Below are 23,331 nucleotides of genomic sequence, written 5' to 3'. Positions count from 1 at the left end.
CTCTGTGTAAAAATATACACCCTGGTCACATGGTAGCAAAAGGTGACGTAATGGCCCTCGCTTGTAACCTAGCGGAGCAGCGGCACATAGCAAGCTGGCTCTATAGTAGCTGTGTGTGTGAGTAAGAGGCGCAGCATTGGAGCGTTATCTGGATAAATGAATTACAACCGAAAGCGTTTTAAACAGTAACCAAACTGAGGTGAGTTGCAAAACATACATTTGAGTTCTGTGTATTTTGCACGGGTTTAAATTGGAGAGTTTTCATTGAAAGTTGAGATTGCTGATTAAAACTTCCCCCCCTGGTGTGGCAAACGTAGCGCATTATCTATTTAATGCAAATTGAGGGTAACGTAATTCTTGGCTTCCAAGTGCAAGGGAAATGCATTCGCTAGGTGTGATATTATATTGCACAGCGCTGGCATCAGCAAAGAAATACAACGCGTTCTTTTATAATAATAATAATAATAATAATAATAATAATAATATTGTTTACATTTTATCCCAGTTCTGTATATATCTTTGTTGTAGTTAGCAAGGTGCTAAAAAGTTCCACATGCTTATTTTTTAAAATAAATTATTTTAATACATGTGTTACGCTAAGTTCTAGAGGATGTTCAGCAGGTAGCTTTTTTTCATATCGGGTTTTAATATTAAATGTTTTATTTTGATGATATTGCTGCTGTAGGGAGCATAATTGCCTGAATAAATTAAAACTTTTGTTCTACGTTTTGCATATCCAGGCATAATCTGTGTACTCTGGACGTATGCTTGTAAAATATAGGCTAAATATCGAGGAAATGTTTTGTTTAATAGGGTACATTACATAGGCGTGCAGTTTACTATGTGTTTACAGCAGATACAGAATTTTGTAGGATAAAAGCGATATTTCTGGTAACTTAATCCGATGCAACCCGCACAGGGAAAAGGGAGGGAAGGTCTGCGGGGGGGGGGGTAAGTGTGCTGCTTTAAGATTTGCTGACAAATAATACTTTTTATTTTGCAGTACGGTAACATTTTTTAAGCACGAGTGGTTTTGTCATATACAGATCATGCTGGCTACCATTGCTTGCGGGTTCAGCAGATCAGGGTGCAGTAACCATCATCAGCAACACAGCTAGTCAATGCAGTCTCGTATGGAAAAGAAGGCGGGTTCGAAAACGACACTTTATTAATTTATAGCTAGTAAGAGCAAATGTACACACATAGGTACCGGTAGTTTTTTTTTTTTTTTTTTTGCATACAAAACACTGTAGTTTCTTTGCATGGTCCAAATGCAAATCAAAAACAGAAAATGCAAAAAGCCCACAACACAACGTCATTAGGAGGCTATGAGACATCCCAGCAGAGTCCACCTGTTACTGGAGACGCTGGAGCTGTAGAGCGCGCAAGCTGTGTCGTTACCTAGTTTGCCTTGGTATATTTTTCTGTCAGTGTTGTTGATCATTTCGTAGACATCGAAGCCAAAGTTTTCATAAATTTCAATGAAATTATAGCTTCGCAGGACGAATTAAATGTAAAAAGTACACGATATTAGGGTTTACCGCTTTAAAGGCCTGTAACAAATATGGTTTAACATGTGTTGCTATATATTGCAACGTAAAATGTGATATCACAAAATGCAAGAGACCGAGCTAGTACTTGATAAAGTTCAGTTAATGGCTACTTTTTACAATCGAAAACGACTATTACTTCTACGGCTACTAACAAGAATACTAATAATGAGCTTAGTTGTTAGTTTATGTCTTTGTGCTCCAAAGCCAATGCGTTTAACGTTGTCAGTGTTTTTGCTTTTCTGTGGAGGGTGGCTCCTGCAGAAATCGTTTTAATATGTTTTATTTTCATTTTTAGGTCGCGGTGAAATTTAAGATTGTCGCTGCTTCAGCCACAATAGTATCGCCTTCTAAAAGCGTTCATTGTTCCATTCTTTAATTATCCAAGTTCTCTGTATACTTCCTGCCACCGAACAGGGTGACCGTGTCCCTCTCCCGCAGTCCTATTACAGCCTGTGATCTGACACATTTTGAAACCATGAAGAAACATTATTTTGGGTAGATGCGGGAGCACCGGTTATTCCGGTCACAGTGACCGCGACTAAACTCTGTGCTCTATACAAAAAGGGAAGGGGTTTTTAAAAATAATTATTACAAAAATATGTCTTGTGGTGGTGAAATCAGAGCTGTTATAATATTTTGCTATATAATAACTGAATATATGTTATTTATTTAAAGTGCATATGTACAGTATAAACAAATAACTACTGTACTGCACAGGGTTTAAGTGCAATTTTCCTTTATAATGTTTGAGCGAATTCAAAACAATGTTTAAAACAATGCTAGTATTTCATATTTCACAGTATGTGTTTTGCGGCTCTCTCGCAGGGTCAGGGAGTTTGGCCACCCCTGTTATAGCCTATTGAATTTCACATTACCAAAATAACTAACTAGTTGCAAATCAATTGTTTTAATTACGACTGCATCCCCACATTAATCTCAGCATTATAAATGTCCTAGATAATGAATTGTATTCCCGGTTTACTCCTACTTCTGTAATTGCCTCAATCCTGCATCTACTGTACTAGGAAATCTAAAGAGCTCCATACTGCCCCCTACAGCTAAAGACCCGCCGGTGCACAACCATTTGTTAACAGGATGTGCATCAGACAACAATTCTGCAATTAGATTTAATTAAAACAGGCGAACAACAGCAGAGCATCCCTTTTTAATGACCTGAACGGTTTGTAAACACGAAATAGAACGGAAATGTGCAAAAGATCTGGATCATTGATCCCTCCAGAGGTTAAAAACAATGTGGCTGTGAAAAGGTACATTTTCTCCTGGACACTGTCTACACTGGGACATTATTGAGAGAATCATAGAATACAGCTTGTGAGGACGCTGGCTGAAAGCCAGTGGTGTGCAGCCATAATATGGTTAACGTAGTGTGCCACTGAAAAGGTTAATGTTCGCCTAATGAGAGAATCATAGAATGCTGCTGTGTACTGACTAACTACAAATACCCCATGTTGTGTGGTCTGTATCATTGAAAACAACGCCATGGGGAAAGGGTTATCTTTGATTGGATGAGAAAGGGAACTAAGAAAACTATAGAATGCAACTGCATACAAACCATTAGAACAGCCACTCAATGTTATATCTCTGTACAGAAGAAAACAAAAAAAGTAGTCATGTGACCACAATAGGCCAGTACAGTAGCACATTTTAACATGCAATTTTGATTTTTAGTGTTAGACCCAAGATGACTGCAGTTTGACTGCATTTTACAGTGGTAGAAACGATCAATCATTCACGCTTTACAATTACATTTGAGTCACAACCTGAGCTCTTTAGACATGGAGATTATAATGCTGTTTTGTGTTTTGGAGGAACACAGGCACACATCTCGCATAGCCCTTCATTACAGGGTTCATTAAAACGCAGAGCAGTGTTGCTAATTAAGATTTCACTGCCCATTTCCCTATTGAAACCATTATATAGCCTGTGGCGTGTCTGCGTTTTCTCATAACCCTGAAGCAGAGGCTTAGCACAGTACCAGAGAACCATTGTTCATGCTTACGCGGAGTCCTGCACTATGAGCTTGTCAGCGGTGTTGTTTTTACTCTGGGGTCCCTGGCTTCAGTTGGCCATGTACAGCTATGGCAGACAGTTTTGCATCACCTAGAATTACCCTATTTGAACATAATTACAATATTTTATTTCACATCATGTAATCAAAAAAACGACAATTATATCAAGTCTCCCATTTAAGTTTTGTACATTTCCTGTTAACTACAAAGCGACATGTAATTCAACATGTTAACGTAACATTATTCACTATAATGGAAACTAGTGACCAAGTGCAGTTCTATTTTAACACAGTAAGCAAGGCTTTTTTTGTATTTTAATCAATGCAATAGTGGAGTACGTCTTCTGTGTTTGTTAGACTACACTGTCTGGAACAGAGCAGTCTTTTCACTGGTAGAAAGTCACAGTTTACAATGTCGTTGAAGAAGAGTACTGAAGCCAGAGCCTCTTCGAGTCGTTCTGCTCACACCCTGACCTTGCTAACAGACTCTTGCTTGCTATTTTTAAACCACGATGACTTTGCTATAAAGACATAAAGAGCAGATTTAGTTTGTGGATACATTTGAGATTTTTCTAGCTGAAGTCGTTTTGGATTGGTTTTTTTAAACCTCCCTGCTGTTGTGTTATGTTGCTATCATTCTGAGTGGCTCTAGGTTTTCATGTTCCAATATTGAGGCATCATTTGTCTCAAAATTTGCCTTTGTCTGTCTTTTGAGCTGCTTTGAGCTTCACATGTCATTGTCTTAGTTCTTGTATGAGTGTGGTTCTTTCAGTGTTCAGGAGCTGCTATTTAGTTCTAGTTATTATTATTATTATTATTATTATTATTATTATTATTATTATTATTATTTATTTATTATTATTATTTATTTCTTAGCAGACGCCCTTATCCAGGGCGACTTACAGTTGTTACAAGATATCACATTATACAGCTATCACATTATTTTACATACAATTACCCATTTATACAGTTGGGTTTTTACTGGAGCACTCTAGGTAAAGTACCTTGCTCAAGGGTACAACAGCAGTGTCCCCCACTGGGGATTGAACCCACAACCCTCCGGTCAAGAGTCCAGAGCCCTAACCACTACTCCACACTGCTGCCCCTACTATTAGTTGCATGGCACTGTAACCTAGGCTAGATCACGCTTTCTTTTCAGAGGAGACAGCGCCGTCTAGTGATCTGCCACTTGATACAAGTTTTTAGTTTACTGCTTGCAATACACTGCTGTGCACTAGATGGCGCTGGCACTTACTATTATAAAGAAGCTCCAATTACAATAAGAATAATTGCAAACATCAAAGTAAGACAGAAAAAAAAAAAATAATTGAATGCTAATTACTGTACAGTATGGAAGTGTATGTGTCTATTGTGGACCACAATGCAGGTGTTGAAAGAGGTCAAATTCTGTAACAATAAGAATTCGCTGCTAGCATGTGCAGTCGTCGACTACTGAACATACCGCGGGTTTCTGCTTCCTGTTTACAGAAGTATTGCGCTCCAGTTTTCTGAGTTTAAAAGGACTTTTGACAGACCCATTGCCGATACAAGATAGACTCAGAGAGGCTAAATTGCTCAATCCTCCAGTTTTGATGTGACCTAGTCCCCTCCTCCAACCCCCACCCTACTTGGTGAGCTAAAGGTCCCTAAGCCAGATTCGCATATAGCTCTGCGGCCTACATTTGAGGTGCTTTAAGACTGATTTTTAACAAGCAGCAACACGATCAAGTTCATTACAGATCCTGGGATTTTAATTGTGGCACCAGAGTCCTTATGTAACAGATTTTAAGAGGTACCAAATAGCAAAACAAAGAAGAGCAAATTCCTTTCTTTTCAGATTTACAGTAAAATCCATTGAAATTATTTAAAATACCAGTGAACATTTTTTTTTTTCTGCACCATTTTTAGGATAAATAGGATTTAACCCTAATTTAAAACATACAAGAATGTTTTATTCAGGGCTGTTTTCTCTCTCTCTCTCTCTCTCTCTCTCTCTCTCTCTCTCTCTCTCGGCTGTTTAATCTAAGTAAGAAGGAAAAAAAAATACTTAAAACACAGTGTATCATTTTTTTTTTATAAATAGCACCCACAAAACTGAATTGAGGGAAAATGATTTGAATTCACCTCCCCCAATTGTGTTGGAATTGAGAATTTAGTTTTAAACAGCAAGGGAAGAACCGAGAAATAATTTGATGCGGGAGAACTAAAGTCGCAAATAACTGATCACTATCTTGCATCAAAAGTTTTCAACAAGAAGCAGGATTTCCTGCAAAATACTCCTCGTCTGTATCTGAACTGGTCTTTTAAGATGCCTGTGTGTGTGAGTCAGAGAGAGAAAGCCCAGCTATCCTGTCTCTCCCCTTTATGTATGCTGCCCTTAAACCTGCAGAGTGTCACAATCATGTTCAAGTATTGCTAACAATTGCCCTGGGCATTTTTATTTATTTAATGTAGAGTGCCCAATTCTTTTACCCCTGACTTTCTCTCCAATTCAGAATGTCCATTTCCGTTCAGTTCGGAATGCCAACAGTTCAAAAGAACTGAAGGACAGTGGGTGTCCTCTGATCACACGACCAATGCCAATTCAAGTCCCAGGAACTTCAGAGCAGATGTCGGCGGACTGCCGGCCGCTTGAGCTCACCAGCCGCCTGGCCAGTAGGGTGCGCTGTTGTGTGATAAAAGAGAAACAGTCCCTGTCGGTTTTGCCTCCCTAACCCGCAGGTGCTCCAGAGCCAATGCTTCTTGTGGAATCCTCCACAAAGACTGGCAACTTCGCACAGTCAGGAACCTGCGCTCCCCTGACTATCTCCCCCTGCACACTGTGGTTGTGCCTTTACCAGTGGAGACACCTAGGGACTGTTTGGTAAGGACGTGGCTTAAACCCACTGGGCAGCAGTGTGGAGTAGTGGTTAGGGCTCTGGACTCTTGACTGGAGGGTTGTGGGTTCAATCCCCAGTGGGGACACTGCTGCTGTACCCTTGAGCAAGGTACTTTACCTAGATTGCTCTAGTAAAAACCCAACTGTATAAATGGGGAATTGTATGTAAAAATAATGCGATATCTTGTAACAATTGTAAGTCGCCCTGGATAAGGGCGTCAGCTAAGAAATAAATAATAATAATAATAATAATAATTTGTGAGGGTGTGCCGGAGGATAAATGGAGGCACCTGTCCGAGTGTCACATTGTTGAATACACCTGCTGTGGATAAAAAGCAAAATACTTTAACACCATAGTAAAACATCACCAGTTTTACTGAATATGATTGAGGGACACTGCAGCTCTGAGATTCAACAACATCCGTGGCAATATTCAGCAGTTCTCTGTACTGTTGAAAAATAAGTAAATGCTAATCGAATCGGTATAGCAAGGCTGTGGCTCTGGCTTGGTTTGCTGGTAGAGGTTAAAGGCAGCGGGGTGGAATGTGTTCCAGTTGACTGGTCCTGACAGTCAATAATCACCCGTCCGAAAAACCAATTACTAGTGCAGCTCATTACTGGAGAAACATCGATATGCGGCACTACAGTTAATAGAACAGGGAGGAAAATGATGGTCTTTATCTGATACAATCATGTGGAACAAAATCTGTGCAGCTTACTGAGCATTCGAAACAAATGCTGTGTAAGAATGTGTTGCTCGCACAGGATTATACATTCTGTGGTATCTTAGTCCCCGAATATTGCTTTTATTAAACATTAAGGAAGTGTAGCAAAGATTAGTGACAGCATGGCAAAGCGTCGGTAAGCATTGTAAAGCCGAGAGAGGCATGGTAAAACATGGCAAACCATGGGACACTATGGGAAATAGATGGCATATGAGGTCTGTATATCATATTCTTGTCTTGGGCCCATTAATGCTGTTTCTATCAACACAATTATATCATATTATAAAATTATATTAGACCTACATTGTGTTTCTACTATCCTCTGACTGCCAGCCTGCTTGACTCGTGTGGCATTCGCTGAACCAGCACAAAATCACATGCCCTGCCACATCCTCCTCTCTCTCTCTCTCTCTCTCTCTCTCTCTCTCTCTCTCTCTCTCTCTCTCTCTCTCTCTCTCTCTCTCTCTCTCTCTCTCTCTCTCTCTCTCTCTCTCTCTCTCTCTCTCTCTCTCTCTCTCTCGTAGTCTAGGCATGATGCAGTACCCTCCACTACTATCTGGACTACTGTACTGTTGCTAAGGTCAAGTTTGTAGGAGACCACCAATTGCTCGGCCCGACCGCCACTAACCCTTAGTTTACCTGTTTGTGATTGGCTCTGGCTGACATGCAGCTGTTTGTGATTGGCTCTGGCTGACATGCAGAGATGTCATTGGTTCTTCTGGGTTCCATGTAGGCAGGAGATTTTAAAACACAGCAGGGGGACCACTGTAGTGCCCTGCCCCTCTCTCATAAATCACCTGTTGACCGGAGTGTTTTACATAGACATACATTCTTTATGAAGCTTTTAAGAATGCATAACCAGGTTTGCCTTGAAGGTGCAAAGGTAAGGAGCTTTGGAGTTTGCTATTGAGATCACTGGTATTTAATGCAGTGATCGCAATAGCAAAGTGAGGCACAAAAATGAAATATTTTCTATAGAAGTTGTTTCGCCTTTAATTGAACTACCATACGGTATATTTGCAGAAATGACTTTGCCACATTCTGTTTCTGTTCATGTGCATCAAATCCTATGCAAACCTACTTGTGCAAATTTGCTTATTTGCTTTGCATCCATTGTTTTATGTGTGTGCGCTCCTTCTAATATTTATATATAATCAACATACTGATAGTTTTAAAGATATCTTGAGCTAATTGTGATGCAACTTGGTGCATGTCTTTCTGTGCAGTACATACAGCACCAGTATGTCACACATACTCTGTATTGCTATTTGTACTAGTGGGGAATGTATTAGAACTGATGCTTGGTTATACAATAGAACATGTGCCATTTTATGCATTGGTTTTCAATTGCACATTATAGTTTTTGCTACAATCATTTAAAAATTCAGGGACGTGACCAGATACAAATACATTTTCAAGCAGTGTTTATCCACATTTCTGAATGTTTGTCCTGCGGTAACATTGCAAATTATAAATTTTTAAAGCTGAAGGGACACATTTCCCTTGATTTTAGTGTATAAACAACACATACATCACCCTGCAGCCTTTAAATATAGACCTGTTAATTAAACCCCTGACTGGAAGATTAACTAGTGCTGTATGTTATTTTTATTGCTATTGAGCCAGTCCTTCAATTGCTGAGTATAGCATTTGAATGATATCCTGGCTGAAAGTAATGAGATATGTTCTACTGTACAGAAGTCTTCCTCTCCTTTCTTCATTATATATATATATATATATATATATATATATATATATATATATATATATATATATATATATATATATATATATATATATATATATATATATATATATTATATAAACATTTTTTTGTAATTGCATAAGGCAGCCATATTATTAGCAATGGGAAAAATATTGAATGCTGTTCAGAACTGATCAAGCCAAGAGGCTGGGATCTTCTTTGTGTGTTGAGTTGTAGATTAATGGCTTAGGAGCGTTTCTTATCCTGGGCTCGTCAGCCTGTGCCACAGAGCTCTACTGCTCAGGACTAGGCACCGATTCAAATCCCCACTTCAAAACAAGTCCCTTTCCTGGCAAATTGGTGCCATCTGCTACTGCCATCCAGTGACTAATGCCGCTCTTAGGAACAAATTGAATGGAAATTGAAATGGAAAGCGCCAAGCACAGAGCTGAAACACTGGGCAATTTCAGAGCTCAGATCCAGGCTTCCTGCTGCCAAAGGCTTCTTCAGGGAGCTCGCTTACAGTAAACGAATCACCCCCTTTCCACTAAAAGTGGTTAGATGAAATATTGGGAGCAATTTAGTAATCTGAAATCTCTTAAAGGGGTTGCAGCAGCTCGTGATTGCGTAACTCGTGTGCTCTTTCGTTCGCTGTGTACTGTGTTTTTCATTTCGAAATGTGCGGTTCCTGCTAGGTTGAAGAAAGATCTCGGTCCCTTGCTGGCTTGTAGGTAATGTTTTCACTTCTGAGGTCATTTCGCCTCGGGCAGTCTCTTCGGTGGTCAAAGCACGTCGGTCATTAGCGGAAGCAACTCATTGGTTAACTTTCCGTTTCCAAGGTGACCAAGGAAGTGCAAGACTACCTGAAATGTTATGAAACTTTAGCATTGGTATGGTACCAGTATGCCTAATATCTTTTTAATTTTAAAAAAAGATCCCTATAACACCTTTCTTTTAAAACTGCACAGGAGATTTACAAAGCGAACGGAACTGCATATTTATGGATTATAATTTAATAATCGTATTTACTTATTAAGTACAGAGATTGATTATTAATACATTTGTTCAATTAAGATGTTATAAACATGTATACCTCAATAGTTATAGTACGGAGTTCTTTATAAATCCACACGTTTGTTTCTGCATCATTTATACTGTTGTACCCATGCATACCTCCTTTAATAATGCCAGTGAATTTGGAACAAATAATAAATATGACAGCGACCCTGATACTAAAGCACACTGTCGATCTGTATTTAGATAAAGAAACTTCAATTGAATGGCAATCGTTTCCTTGAAAGACTTCTAATTCTATTCACCTGAATTTAAATTTATTTTACCTTAAGCAATATTGAGTGTTTGAGAGTTATGGATGACGCTGCCGTCTGCTACTGATAAACTACTGTGATACTACAGTGAATTACCATCAGTGTGCATGGCTTTCTACCATCAACTCTATAATTCTTGCTAGAACACCAGTGGCATCATCCTAGCTTGTGCTATCATAGCGTCAAACCACTGCAATGCCATCGAGGCTAGTGCTGTAACAAGGTAGAACATTTTGCTGCAGTATAGATTGATTGATTAGGTGATCAATCTGCAACTTTTAGTGCAAAAGAATTGGCAGAACTGAATTCACTAAACTGGAGTGGATGTGTCTCGTGGAGCCTGACCCTGTGCTGGGGGAGGTCATGGCTGTAAATCCCAGCTTAGTCTCTCAACAGGGGTGCTGATTCGCCACAGAGCTGACCCAAGCCCCCAGTGGGGGGCGACTGCACTGACACAATCACATATCAGAGCTGAGCTACCCTGCCAGCTGAGAGAGCCAAGCCAAAGACCAAGTCTTAAAACAGCGCTGAGCAGTGCTTTCAAGGAATACCTGCTGAATAGTTTCGGTTAATTGATCCCCTGGCTTGCACCTGGCTTTTAGTTACTTTTGAGCTTGTCTGGAAAGTTTTAGTGCCAGGATGTCGTAGCCTTCCGGATTCCATTCCATTCCGGATTCCATTCCATTCCGGATTCCATATGACAATGACTTTTCAGCTCTGCTACTCTGTGTATATAGACAGAGAGAGTACAATAGGAGGGGCTGACAGTTGGAAGGTTGCACTGTCGTTGAACATTGAACCCAGAACCATTGCAAACACCATAAAACAGGAAGGAGAATACAAAAGGCAATTAAAATAAGATTTGAAGCCACTTCCTCTTGAAACTTTAAGCAAGGCAGAATTCCTGTAACGAGACCTGTAAAAAATGACCACAGAGACGCGCACCAATAATTCTGCCCACCCCCTGAAACAGTGAGTTTGTTAAACATTTGCAATGAAAAATATCTAACAAACTCACTGTTTCCGGGTGGAAGAAAATACAGGCGCGGACTACTGGTGGTCATTATTTTTTTTTATATACACTGGGCTCATTCTACAATATTGCTCAGAGATACGCCAAATTTCCATGAGTCTAATATTTAATGAGAATCACGCGGAAAGACTTGAAACACCATACAAATGTAATTTACTGTACTTGCGCTATAATATTGAATTATTAGAGCTGCAGAACACCAACTGGCTCAAATCCTGGCTTGTTTAGTGCATGTGAGCCGAGTCTGGTTCAATGTGTTGATTTCCTGTTTCATGCTCTGTTTCAGGAATCCGGAGACTCTTGGCCAGGAGGGACGCAATGACAGATGGTTGTTTTAGTCTCTTCTGGTTGGGTTGACTGGCCTTGGGGATTGCAGTGAGTTGCCAGTGGAAGATGGTGGGTGGTGGTTTTTTTAATTTTTTATTTTTGCATGTTTTACTAGCTGGAGGAGAAATGATTTTCGCTGAATTAATGAAATGTGACAGAGTCCGTGCTTATTGGTGAAAACTATCTTGATACGTCATGCAGCGTGTTCATTGTGGGGCTATGCGTTAAGATTATTAAGCCTAAATTATTGGAATTTTCAAATGTTAAACTTGCATCTTGAGTGCACAAGACATTTTTTCCCACATACATTATAAAAGACTTTACCATAATAACTTCTTTCATTACCTAATGACATCTAGGTCTTCATCCCTTCACTGCCATTTCTTATTAAATACTATTCTGTACCTACTGGCGATTAAACATTGTGGTCATCAACGTTTTTGTGATACTGCTCTTGCTAGTTGCTGGTTTGCAAATTGGAGCCCAATGTGTTTTTCCAGAAAGGGTGCAGTTTTGTGTGCAAGCCTCAGCATTGCACCAGCAGTCAAGAGGTTAGTTCTGGGAGTGTCACTCTCTCCACTCTCTGCAGTCCCCCTTGTGTTGTCTGCTGACGCTGAGTTACATCACCCACACTATCTCAACAGGAACTCTTTTCTGTGTGGCCTGAGCTGTGGAAACAATGGGCTCCACAGCAGACAAACCTACACCGTGTGGAGATACTGTGATAACTCTGCTTCATCAGAACCCAGACGTTGTTAGCTGACTAGTTTGTTTGTTTACATCCCCAAAAGGTAGTTAATGGCTGCAGGACACAATCTTCCTGCTGCCTTGAAACCTACTGCCAGTGGTTCTGTTGGTCCAATATTGCGGTGTTGCCATTTTTCTCTAAACTTTCCCTTTTATCTGGCTTTGAGCTTGTCTGGAGAATCCTAAGTGACTGAACAGCTTTCCTCACTCCATAAAACCATGTGACAAAGTTGTGAAGTCACATGATTTCAATGGAATGAAGAAGCTGGTTCTGTATGCAGCTTGAAGCCAGGTAAAGAACCACTCAAAAATAGCAAGGGGGGTTGGTGAATATGTAATTAGATCCGAAGCGGCTCTTACTGATTCGAAACGGATATTTAAAAGGAAAAGGTGACAAGTGGAAATTGTGAGCTTGCATGGTCTTGTTGCGTTTGGTGAGACAGCGAGGATAGTTCGGTTAGCGCTGTGGTGTGACGTTCTGGAGGTTATTTCCTGTGGCAGGAAGTCGAACCTTCTCTCTCTGTCTGCTCGCTGCGTGTTCTTTTGTTCTCCCTGCAGCTTTAACACTTTCAGTCCTGGCAGGACCTCAAGGTGTTAACACTACCCGCTCACCCCCTAAGAGAAAGGGTGCTCCCTGCAGTCCAGGGCAGGCTTTAGGCATGGAGACTGAACTACTCCCTCACCCCCTAAGAGAAAGGGTGCTCCCTCCAGTCCAGGGCAGGTTTGAGGCATGGAGACTGAACTGCTCCCTCACCCCCTAAGAGAAAGGGTGCTCCCTGCAGTCCAGGGCAGGCTTGAGGTATGGAGACTGAACTGCTCCCTCGCCCCCTAAGAGAAACGGTGCTCCCTCCAGTCCAGGGCAAGCTTGAGGCATGGAGACTGAACTGCTCCCTCCCTCACCCCCTAAGAGAAAGGGTGCTCCCTCCAGTCCAGGGCTGGCTTGAGGCATGGAGACTGAACTGCTCCCTCCCTCACCCCCTAAGAGAAAGGGTGCTCCCTCCAGTCCAGGGCAGGCTTGAGGCATGGAGACTGAACTGCTCCCTCACCCCCTAAGAGAAAGGGTGCTCCCTCCAGTCCAGTCCAGGGCAGGCTTGAGGCATGATTACTAGAGCACAGCATACTGGAGATCTGTTTTATATTGAATATCTAGTTTCTACCCATGCACTCTGGATTAGTTTTGCAGACCTGTTGCTCGCATTTTGGATCAATGCATAGCGAGTAGCCATGGCACTAACTCAACCAAGCCATCGTAACCAGCTAATTACAGCTTTCATGAATTATCTGAGAAGTGCGATTTGTTCTTTTGTGTGGTCGTTATATAAACGGCAAGCTTGGTGCTGGGTGGCACTGCAGTAGATACTGAATAGGGAATAGTGTTAAACACTGTTTTCTTTGTTCTTGGTGAATCCGTTTCTGTTACAGGACCTTTTTAATGTGCTGGCTTATGCCCTGTGATAGGAGTATTTCTTAAAGGAGCTGCTCTACAAGGCTTGAACTCAATTTCCCTTCTCTTGTCTTATAAAGGTTTACTGTGGTGTACATGGTATCAAATCATAGCAATGGGTATTGGAGCTTAGTACAAGGACATGTGAAGTGTAGAAATCGATGACCGTGATATTCTAGTTATGTGAATGGTTTGTATCAAAACTACATGTTTTATTTTTTTTTGTCGTGGCACGGTGTGTCATACTACACTTTTTAGCTTGTCCCATCGTGTCTGTTGTGAATAGACCTTGTAGCTAAAAAGAGTCGCCGCCTCTCTCTCTCGCGGAACAGATTTGAAGTTGCATGGAAATAAAATGGGCATCAATAAATTGACTTTTTTTTATATGCATTTTGTTATTCTATAACATTTAAAATAAAGATTAAAAGAAAGATACTCCCACATGAGAGCCATACAACCATTTTCTACAGTTACTGCACATTTTTAGATTTTAAAAAAATGTCCCCTTTCTACCGTCGGTCAGTGATCTGCAGACCCATAAGTCAGGACAATAGCAAACCACAAAACAGATTATTTGTAACACCCCCGTTCTTTAGCCATTCCATTTGCGTTGAGCATCAGCAAATTGCTTTAATTCAGCCCCCTCTATTGGGAGCGTGCCATGGCAGGGATTTATTTTAATAAGCCAACAAACAAACAGAAGATAAACCAGGGAGAAGACTGTGATTTAATACGAGTAAAAACATGAGTCAAGATAATTGATTATTGCCAGCCTTGTAAACCATAGTAAATGTTTAGTATAATCAAATTGGAATTACTGTGCAAAATGTACCATTACAAGTATTACAGCCAGCTGCCCCCTTTTCTTGCTCTAAAGATATTTCGGTTTTTTTCCTTTCTTAGAGTTTTGCAGTGCAGTATTTCCAGTTTGATTGGCATGTTAACTAACTGTGTTACAGTGAAGAAATAACTCTGTGTGATTGATATCTGTGCTTTCAAACTAGTGAAGGTCGCTTGTGCAGTGTTTTGGTGTTGAACACTGTCTAGCGCTTTTGGGAAGTTAAATTAATAAAAAGCCTGAAGGAAAGAGCACGGTTTGTTAATTCTACACCGCTGGCAGTTATTGTTTCGTACAAGTCGTTGAGTTCAGTCAAAGATTTCCGGTCTTCGGTTAAAATATACCAGAATTGGCTGACATCCACAGCAACACGTCGGAGTGTGGTTTTACAAAAGAAAAAAGCACTACATTGATACACAGACACACAGACAGACACACTGACGGGTAGATACACAGACATGCACACACACACACACACACACACACACACACACACACACAGAGTTTTAAAAAGAATGTGGTTTTAGAAAAACTAAGATAATAAGCTAGTTTGTAGAAATAGAACAATTAAACAGTATTAAACAAATGTAAATAATTTTTTAAAAAGGGAAAGGGGTCCGAGCGCATTGTGCGACACCCAAGATCGGTAACTTATAGGAAACCGTTCCCCAATTTGTCATGCACGAAATATTGAATTTCCCCAGGCAACGCCAGGTACTCCAGCTAGTAAACTGTAGAACTCTAAAATGAATGCACATTTTTACACAACTGTGCCCTTCCTGAAATAGACTAATTTATTTCCTATTTAAGACGGATCTTGGTTGCTCTCTCTAGTCCCTCACTCACACTAACGCACATTGGGATGATCTAATTTTGTCACTGGCCATTCTGTTTTTAAAAGGGACGCACGTAATTGCTGTCTCGCTGTGTGTGTGTGTGTGTGTGTGCATCTGACCCAATTACAGGTAGAGCCAACAAGAAGAACCTCTCTCTCTCTCTCTCTCTCTCTCTCTCTCTCTCTTTTTCTCAGTGAATATTTCCCATGTCTGGTCTAGTTGCCTTGCTGTCATTATGATGCCTGCTTGGTTATTTTTCTTTTGCAAGAGAGCTCAGCTGTATAGTTTGGAAGCTTGTGGTTCATTGGCTATGCGATAGGCAGCCTTAGACCGATGGTGAGATTCTTGTACTTTTGAGGTCATGAGAAATCAATTTTACCAACAAAAAAAAGCCCCAGGACAACTAAATCTAGGTCAAAGCTGGTTCTAGACTTCAGTGTGGAGAATGGTTAGTAAAGAATTGTCAGGGCAGGTTGAGTGAGCAAAAAACATCCCAGGTAAGAGATCAAACATATTTATAATTGTGTTTTATCTGTTATGTTAATAGCATATCACAGTGCTAGTATATAATAGGCAAAGTTCTCAAAGCTACAGTATTTACTCCTATTCGTCATTAGCACAGTTTGTGTCAAAGGAGAAAAATAAATAAAATTCACAATTCTAAAATGAATAACAAAAAAATACTACCCACAAGACCACAAATTAAATGTCTGGTTTCGTAAGTTCTTCAGTGTGTTTCAACTGTATGAAACATGGCTATTTACTCCAGATCATCATTAGAACAATTTTATTTCAGAAAGGAAACGCCCAATAAAACCACCAAACCAGAAATAAACAAATCAAACATTTAATTTTAGGGGCTTGTAAACAGTCTCAGGTTATTCTCTGTTTGAATTGTAATCTCTCTCTCTCTCTCTCTCTCTCTCTCTCGCTCTCTCTCTCTCGCTCTCTCGCTCTCTCGCTCTCTCTCTCTCGCTCTCTCGCTCTCTCTCTCTCTCGCTCTCTCGCTCTCTCTCTCTCGCGCTCTCTCTCTCTCTCTCTTCCTCCTCTCCTTTCTCCCTCTCTCGCGCTCTCTCTCTCTCTCTCTTCCTCCTCTCCTTTCTCCCTCTCTCGCGCTCTCTCTCTCTTCCTCCTCTCCTTTCTCCCTCTCTCGCGCTCTCTCTCTCTTCCTCCTCTCCTTTCTCGCTCTCTCTTCTCCCTCTCCCTCCCTCCCTCTCTCTCTCTCCCTCTGCCTCTCCTTTCTCCCTCTCTCGCTCTCTATCTTCCCCCTCTCTCTCTCTCTCTCTCTCTCTCTCTCTCCCTCTCCCTCTCTTCCCCTCTCTCTCTCTCTCTTCCTCCTCTCCCCTCTCCCTCTCCCTCTCCTCTCCCCTCTCCCTCTCCCTCTCCTCTCCCCTCTCTCGCTCTCTCTCTTCCCCCCTCTCTCGCGCTCTCTCTCTCTCTCTCTCCCTCTCCCTCTTCCCCTCTCTCTCTCTCTCTCTCTTCTTCCTCCTCTCCTATCCTTTCTCCCTCTCCCTCTCCCTCTCCTCTCCTCTCCCCTCTCTCTCGCTCTCTCTCTCTCCTCCCTCTCCCTCCCTCTCTCTCTCCCCTCTCTCTCGCTCTCTCTCTCCTCCCTCTCCCTCCCTCTCTCTCTCCTCTCTCTCTCTCTCTCTCCCCTCTTCCCCTCTCTCTCTCTCTCTTCCTCCTCTCCTTTCTCAACCTCCCCCCCTCCCTCTCCTCTCCTCTCCCCTCTCTCTCGCTCTCTCTCTCTTCTCCCTCTCCCTCCCTCCCTCTCTCTCAGTGTACGCCGGTGGACGGATCCTGCTTGCTGTGTGTGAGCCTCTCTGGCCGCTCCTCCCTCCCTGCCCGGCTCTGAGATGTTGTCAGGCAGTTGGCGGAAGGCTGCAGTCCCCCCAGCGGGCTCCAGGGGCAGCAGCGTGCTGGTGGAGGCTCAGTATGACTACGAGTACCGCGCCACGGACGGCAAGATGGTGTCGATCCGCGAGGGCGAGCGTTTTGTGCTCCTGTGCAAATCCACTGAGGACTGGTGGCAGGTGCGACGCCTGGGGGACCCCCCCAAAGCGAAGCCCTTCTATGTGCCTGCTACCTACGTGACTGAGGTGGCTTCCACGGTCAAACTGGTGCCACGCACTACCCTCTCCCCCTGCTCACAGAGCCACTGCACAGGTGAGGGTGCCGTATACAATATCATGGGAGTCAATGAAGAGTAATCAGAAGGCTGGGGTCTGTTAGATGGAAATTTGGTCATAAAGTGAAATATTTACTATTTATTTTTCACCTTTAACAGATCGGCAAAGGTTCTTTATTTGCAAAAATTCTTTGTCTATTGCCACATTATTTTATCGTCTGTGTTGAATCCTGGGTGTGCCCACTTGTGCTCATTTTAGATCATTTTTGCTACTTTGTATCCATTTAACTTGAGCCCCAAGTTGCTATTCATGGCATAGCATGATGCCGAACCACATTCTGTTTGTATAAAGATGGTGCTCGCATTAGTCTGTGCAAGTCTGAATTCAGGTGTTTCATCTGAGTTCAGGAGCTGCTGTATCTGTGTAACCTAGGCTAGATCTGGCAAAGCACCTATAGAAGAGCCAGTCCCATCTAGTAAAGGTGCTGGCTCTTAACTCCTATAAAGACACTGGAAGTGAAAGCACCCTGAAATTCTAATTGGAATGTTGCTCCTCCTCCTCGCCCCGTTCAGGTTCTAAAGCATTCTGCCGTTCCATGGAGGATCTGAACTCCAACAGCACGTTCCGTAGCGGTGGTGGGGCTCGCTTCCCCACCCTGCCCCTTCAAGACCCCCACACGGGGCACCAGGGGAGCTCCTTCCTGCTGCTCCCCTCAAGAAGCGATGCCCCCATAACCCGCAGCAGGAGCTCCAGCGTGCTGCCCCAGAACCCCTACCGGGAGGTGACGGAACAGGGGCCCTGCCAGCCCAAGCAGAAGTCCTACTCTCAGGGAGATATTCTAAATGAAGAACCATCACAGAAACACATCCTGGAGGTAACGCTGCATGTTTTGCAAAATTGACCTATTTTGTTAGCTGCAATTCTGTTTAAACCCTCTCTGTTACTTCACACAGAACACTGGGGATTACACAATTTAGCAAGTATTTTCTCAAGTTTTTAAATTCTGAATCTTTGCACGGAAGGATCTGAATAAAACATGTGCTGTCGCTTGCGCTTCCTGTAATGCCCTGGGTTCCACACAGAAGCGCAGGACTGCTGGTCTCGAGACCTTTTTGCTGCTTTAAGCTTTAAAGCAGGGATTAGGATTGGATTCGGGTCACAAGCTCTTGGTTGATCAAACCTGCAACAATGTGCTTTTTATTGAATTGGGGCAGGGAGTTTTCCAGCCGTTGTGCCCAAGCGCTCCTAGTGGCTAGTGAAGGTACTGCTGTAGAAATGCAGCATGAGTCATTTACTTTCTTAATTGGTGTTTATCCATTTTAGAATTAATCTTTAGACATCAGACAAGTTGCTAAACCTTTAACCGTTGTCAAATATGCAGGTCAGATGCAGGCTAATTTATTCCTGTACAGTGCAGGTGAATTTATTTCTCAGTATTTCTACTGTCGTTTCCATATCCCCTTGTATTGATGATTTTTTAAATGTAAATTTTTTAGAAGTTTTAAAACACTTTATGTAAACTCTATGGAGTTTAAGTTGCCCTGCCATAACTTTGAAAAAAACAAACATGCATGCATTATAAAATAGATACATAGCTAGGAAACATAACGCAGTACAATTATACAAGCAGGGACTGATGGGATATACTATTAAAAGCTACATAATCTTATACATAAATAGTCATTTACAAATAAATGACTATTTGGTTACAAACATTCCCAACTTAATCCCAAATGTTTCTTTATTTCAAGTCTGTCAAGGGGCTTCATCTGATTTACCTTATTAGTTATAGATGCCTGTCTGCATCCGCACCATAGTCATATACAGCTGTGCATCACCCTATAGCATTAACTCATTTTGCTTCATAAAGTCGAATGAAACCTGCTGATAATGTCACGTTAACATATTGAATTACACACGGCTTTGTAGCTATCCTACATACATAATGAAAAACTTAAATAAAAAATTGTGACATTTTGAAATCTAACATATACTGTACTGCTATATAATCATATAGGTTTGAGTAATTGAGTAGTAATAATAAAAGAAACCGTGCGATTTTGCAAGCATCATATAAATGTCAGGGAAAAGTGAAAAAAAACAAAATGAACATGCCATCGGAAGTGACTCCTCTTTTCACATATTGATTCAGACTTTACCCTTCTTATCAAGCTGCTTAGAAAATCTGTCCTTTTTATCTTAGACTGTTTGCCCTGAGCAATACTGAAAGCCTGATAACCAACAATTCGTATCAATCCAGCCCACAACGCTTCCTCTGAGCACAGCAGCCTGGTTCTATCTGCAGCCTTTTCTCCACACTGTGATCTTTATGAGCCTACAAGAAGCTGACATGGGGTTTTGAACTAGGCAATGCCACCACAGCATAAAACCAGCAAATTCGAACTACAGTCAAGCATGGGAAAGCACAGAAATAGCAGATCCAGTATCCTAGGAGTCTATGAAGACGTGGTTCATATCAAAGCTGCAGAAACTCACCCCATGTGATGTCACTCTAAACCACATGGGCCTATTAGAAGTTACGTCTGTTTTACAGTTAGGGTGTTGCCCTTACATTGCTTTTTATAGGAAATAGTGTTGAGGTACAGTATTGAAATGTTCTCATAAATGCTGAAGTACAGTATAGAATGCAGTTGGCTTGTGCGTTATGCATGGCAAGTTTTAATAGTACAAGTCATAAAAACGCTATTGTAAACACGGTGATTACTGGACTGTACAGTACTTGTATGTGGAGTTTTACAGTCATGCTTTTAGCATTGCAATGTAAAGTGTTGTACCTACTTTCATTAATCTTACTTGTCGTGAACTTCTATTCACTACCTAGCTCTCAAATGTGCAGTATTGAAAGAAACACATTACAGCAAACTTTTTTTTTTTCCATCTGAAACGCTGGGTGCTCGCTGGGTAAGGCTAGTTACATTTGCCCTTCCTGCGTGGCACAGAAGGTTCATGAAATGATCTTGTTATCTACCATCCCCTCTATTTGTCTGATGTGTTTGTTGAACTGTGAGTCAACTTCCCGTTTTTGCACAGTCCCTTTTTGAAGTGATATTAACAGAGCTGGCCTGCAGCAGCACTAACCGCCTTGCACGTGTCCTGCAGCTCTCGCACGACCTTCAACAAACTAGCGTTGCATTGCACGCGTTTATCATTGCATCCCACACGTGGGAGGATTTTATTTTCCATAATAAAGCCATGTCTGGAATTCATTGGTTTTAAAGCCATTCCCTTGTATTTGTCGGTGTGCGTTGACTGCTTGGCCCAGAATTTAGCTGCAAGTGGTAGATTGGAGTGTAGCTGAGACTGTTTATTACATAGTAACGACTCCAGATTCTCTTCCTAGTGGTTCTTTTAATAACGCAACTTCTCACACGCTATGTTTTATGGTAATTCTTTGCTGCTACATCTGTCTTTTAGCAGTAAGAGCCAGTGCCAGCTAGTGATCTGCCACTTTGGATCAAGCTTCCTTTTGTTTTGCTAGCAGTGCTTACTGATATAAAGATAGTGATCAGGCCGGTGTGGTCTAATGCATTGCTCAAGCTGCTGTAGTGTGTTCAGTTTTAGCAGAAAAGGCTGCATGTTTGATTTTGAGTAAGATAAACCTCTGATGTGAAGAAAAATCACAACCACTCTTGACGAGAACTTTATTAGCATTTTTTATAAAAAAGAAAAACACAGAAAAACAAGTTATTGTATGCATTCTTTTTCATACAATAACTTGTTCTCCAGCTGATACTGTAAGGAAGATTATATTCATCCATCGTGGCAATGTGAGGATCCAGTTTGAGCTGCCAGGAGTGAATTAAAGCTGCCCTCTTGTGGTAACTGTAGGAACTCCTTGGTGTGTTTTCAGCATGGCATGTAATCCAGCTGGAATTCAATTCAGCCTCACATTAGGGAAAATTCTGTCTGCTCTCCCAATCAGCCTTAATACCCTAGAACAATCAGCTATGTTTTCACCTACTGTTTAATTACCAAAGTGGGAATTTGATTTACAGAACTGATATAAAAGCAATCTCATAGCTGTCAGAATTGGATATTAAATCAAATCGGGTTTATTACAAGTTTTAACAGGGGAGACAAAAACACATTAAAAACATTTAATGAACCGCAGACGGATAGTTTCTGAACACATAAGGACCTGAGCCGCTTCCTACATGTCTCTTCTGATTGATGCTGGTGTTAGTCATGATTGACAGCCAGCTTGTCTGCTTACCCTCTTCGATGCTCCCTGCTACCCTCGATACAGGCTGTGTCTCAGCTGGTCAGACATAGCAATGAAGCATTCGGTGTATTTGCATGAAGCAGCAAAACATCTCCCTTTTACCACTAGCCTGCTGCACAGTTAGTCCGTATTGTGAGCTCCTGAAAAAAAATGAACACTGAGAATAAACACAACCCTCTTCATGCAAAATCCTAGCAAGAGTTGGGAATAGAAACCCACTTCTACTGGTTTCTTACTGGAAACCCAGCAGGGATAGAAAACCACAGCACCAAATTCCCCAATTGATGTTAACAGGATATACGCAGAGTCACACATACACACACACAGAAGATATTGTGAAAGTTAAAACTGAATTTCGGAAAGTCTAAAAGCATTGCTCGATATCCTGTTTTGAACTCACAGGATGTGGACAGATGAGATGCAGAGCAATGGTGTTTGGGTGTAAACTGACAAAGAGACTACTTCTGAAAATATACTACATAAAAACTAGTAAAGACCATTGTGTGCCTTTTAGAACCCTGTTCAATTTGCATTCATCTCGCATTCAAGTACAATTCCTTGGTGTCTGTTGTTTATTAGTCAAACCAGCTCAAGATCACTGTGTAGTAGACTGTGTACTGCACAAAACGAAATTTGACAAATGAACACTATTGTAGTCAATGCAATACCTCGTACTGTAATTCTACTGCAAAAATAAGACATATTTGCTGTATCAGCCATTGTGTTTTAATGCTTTGCCTGGTGAACTTGCTTATTGTTACTGTTCTTGCTCAACCCTTCTGAAGTTCTATTGAAAGGGTTCAACATTTTCCATGGTTTTAGATATCATACACTTTCCTACAAATCAGACAGTCTAGAACAATGCCATGAATAACCGTAGTCCATGTTGAGTTAAATCTTTTATGAACAGGGCCTCTCTCTCTTACAACTCCAAAGAAATATTAACCAAAACCTTTGCTATTTGACTGGTTTTATTATAGATTCTATGCTTTCTGATTGTCTGTCATTTCAGCTGCTGAATATTCTTTCTGTAACTCCTGATGGTAGAAAGCGTTTTAAGTGGCGACCGATATCACTTCCGACACTGAAAACGGATATTGGCAAAACCCTTTGCCCACTTGCCTGTAGTGTGTTGTTCTGTGGCGTTGTCGTTTCAGCTGGTGACTCAGTCCTACATCCCGCGCCATTCCCTGCAGGAATCCCCTCTCTACAGTAACCAGGAGAAGTTGAAACGCATGCAGACCCTGCCTCCCAGCCCCACACAGCGCCCCCTGCAGGTCCTGGATCTCTGGGAGCAGCACATGGACCCTGCCTCAGGACGCTGCTTCTACGTGAACAGCGTGACCCGCGAGCGGTCCTGGAAACCGCCGCGCCAAGCCCGAGACAGAACATCGGCCCGGGTGAGAACTGCAGACAAACCACAAACATTTAAACCTTTAAATGTCTAGGTCAGGGGTGTCAAACTGCAAGGCCGCAGGGTCTTCTGGTTTACACTACCTATAAAACATTGTGAGGTCTG

The 23,331-nt window shown here is 41.7% G+C and overlaps 1 protein-coding gene across 5 annotated transcripts in view; it reads left to right on the top strand.

Moving 5' to 3' along the window:
* Positions 1-74: 74 nt before the first annotated feature.
* Positions 75-23,331, top strand: part of LOC117967050 (rho GTPase-activating protein 15-like) — a 51,152-nt gene continuing 27,895 nt past the window's right edge. For 2 of the 5 annotated variants that reach the window (XM_059013217.1, XM_059013214.1), the window contains exons 1-5: positions 75-199; positions 11,538-11,647; positions 17,221-17,606; positions 18,142-18,443; positions 22,970-23,212. In XM_059013217.1, coding sequence (XP_058869200.1) covers positions 17,297-17,606; positions 18,142-18,443; positions 22,970-23,212 — 855 coding nt within the window. In that variant the 5' untranslated portion in view covers positions 75-199; positions 11,538-11,647; positions 17,221-17,296. The remainder of the gene's footprint in view (positions 200-11,537; positions 11,648-17,220; positions 17,607-18,141; positions 18,444-22,969; positions 23,213-23,331) is intronic. The other 3 variants (XM_059013216.1, XM_059013218.1, XM_059013215.1) reach the window with 3 other exon arrangements.

Source organism: Acipenser ruthenus, chromosome 45 (assembly GCF_902713425.1).
Source record: "Acipenser ruthenus chromosome 45, fAciRut3.2 maternal haplotype, whole genome shotgun sequence".
NCBI classification, from domain to species: Eukaryota; Metazoa; Chordata; class Actinopteri; order Acipenseriformes; family Acipenseridae; genus Acipenser; species Acipenser ruthenus.
Note: the sequence above shows the minus strand (reverse complement) of the source record. Positions and strands in the feature narration are given on the sequence as shown.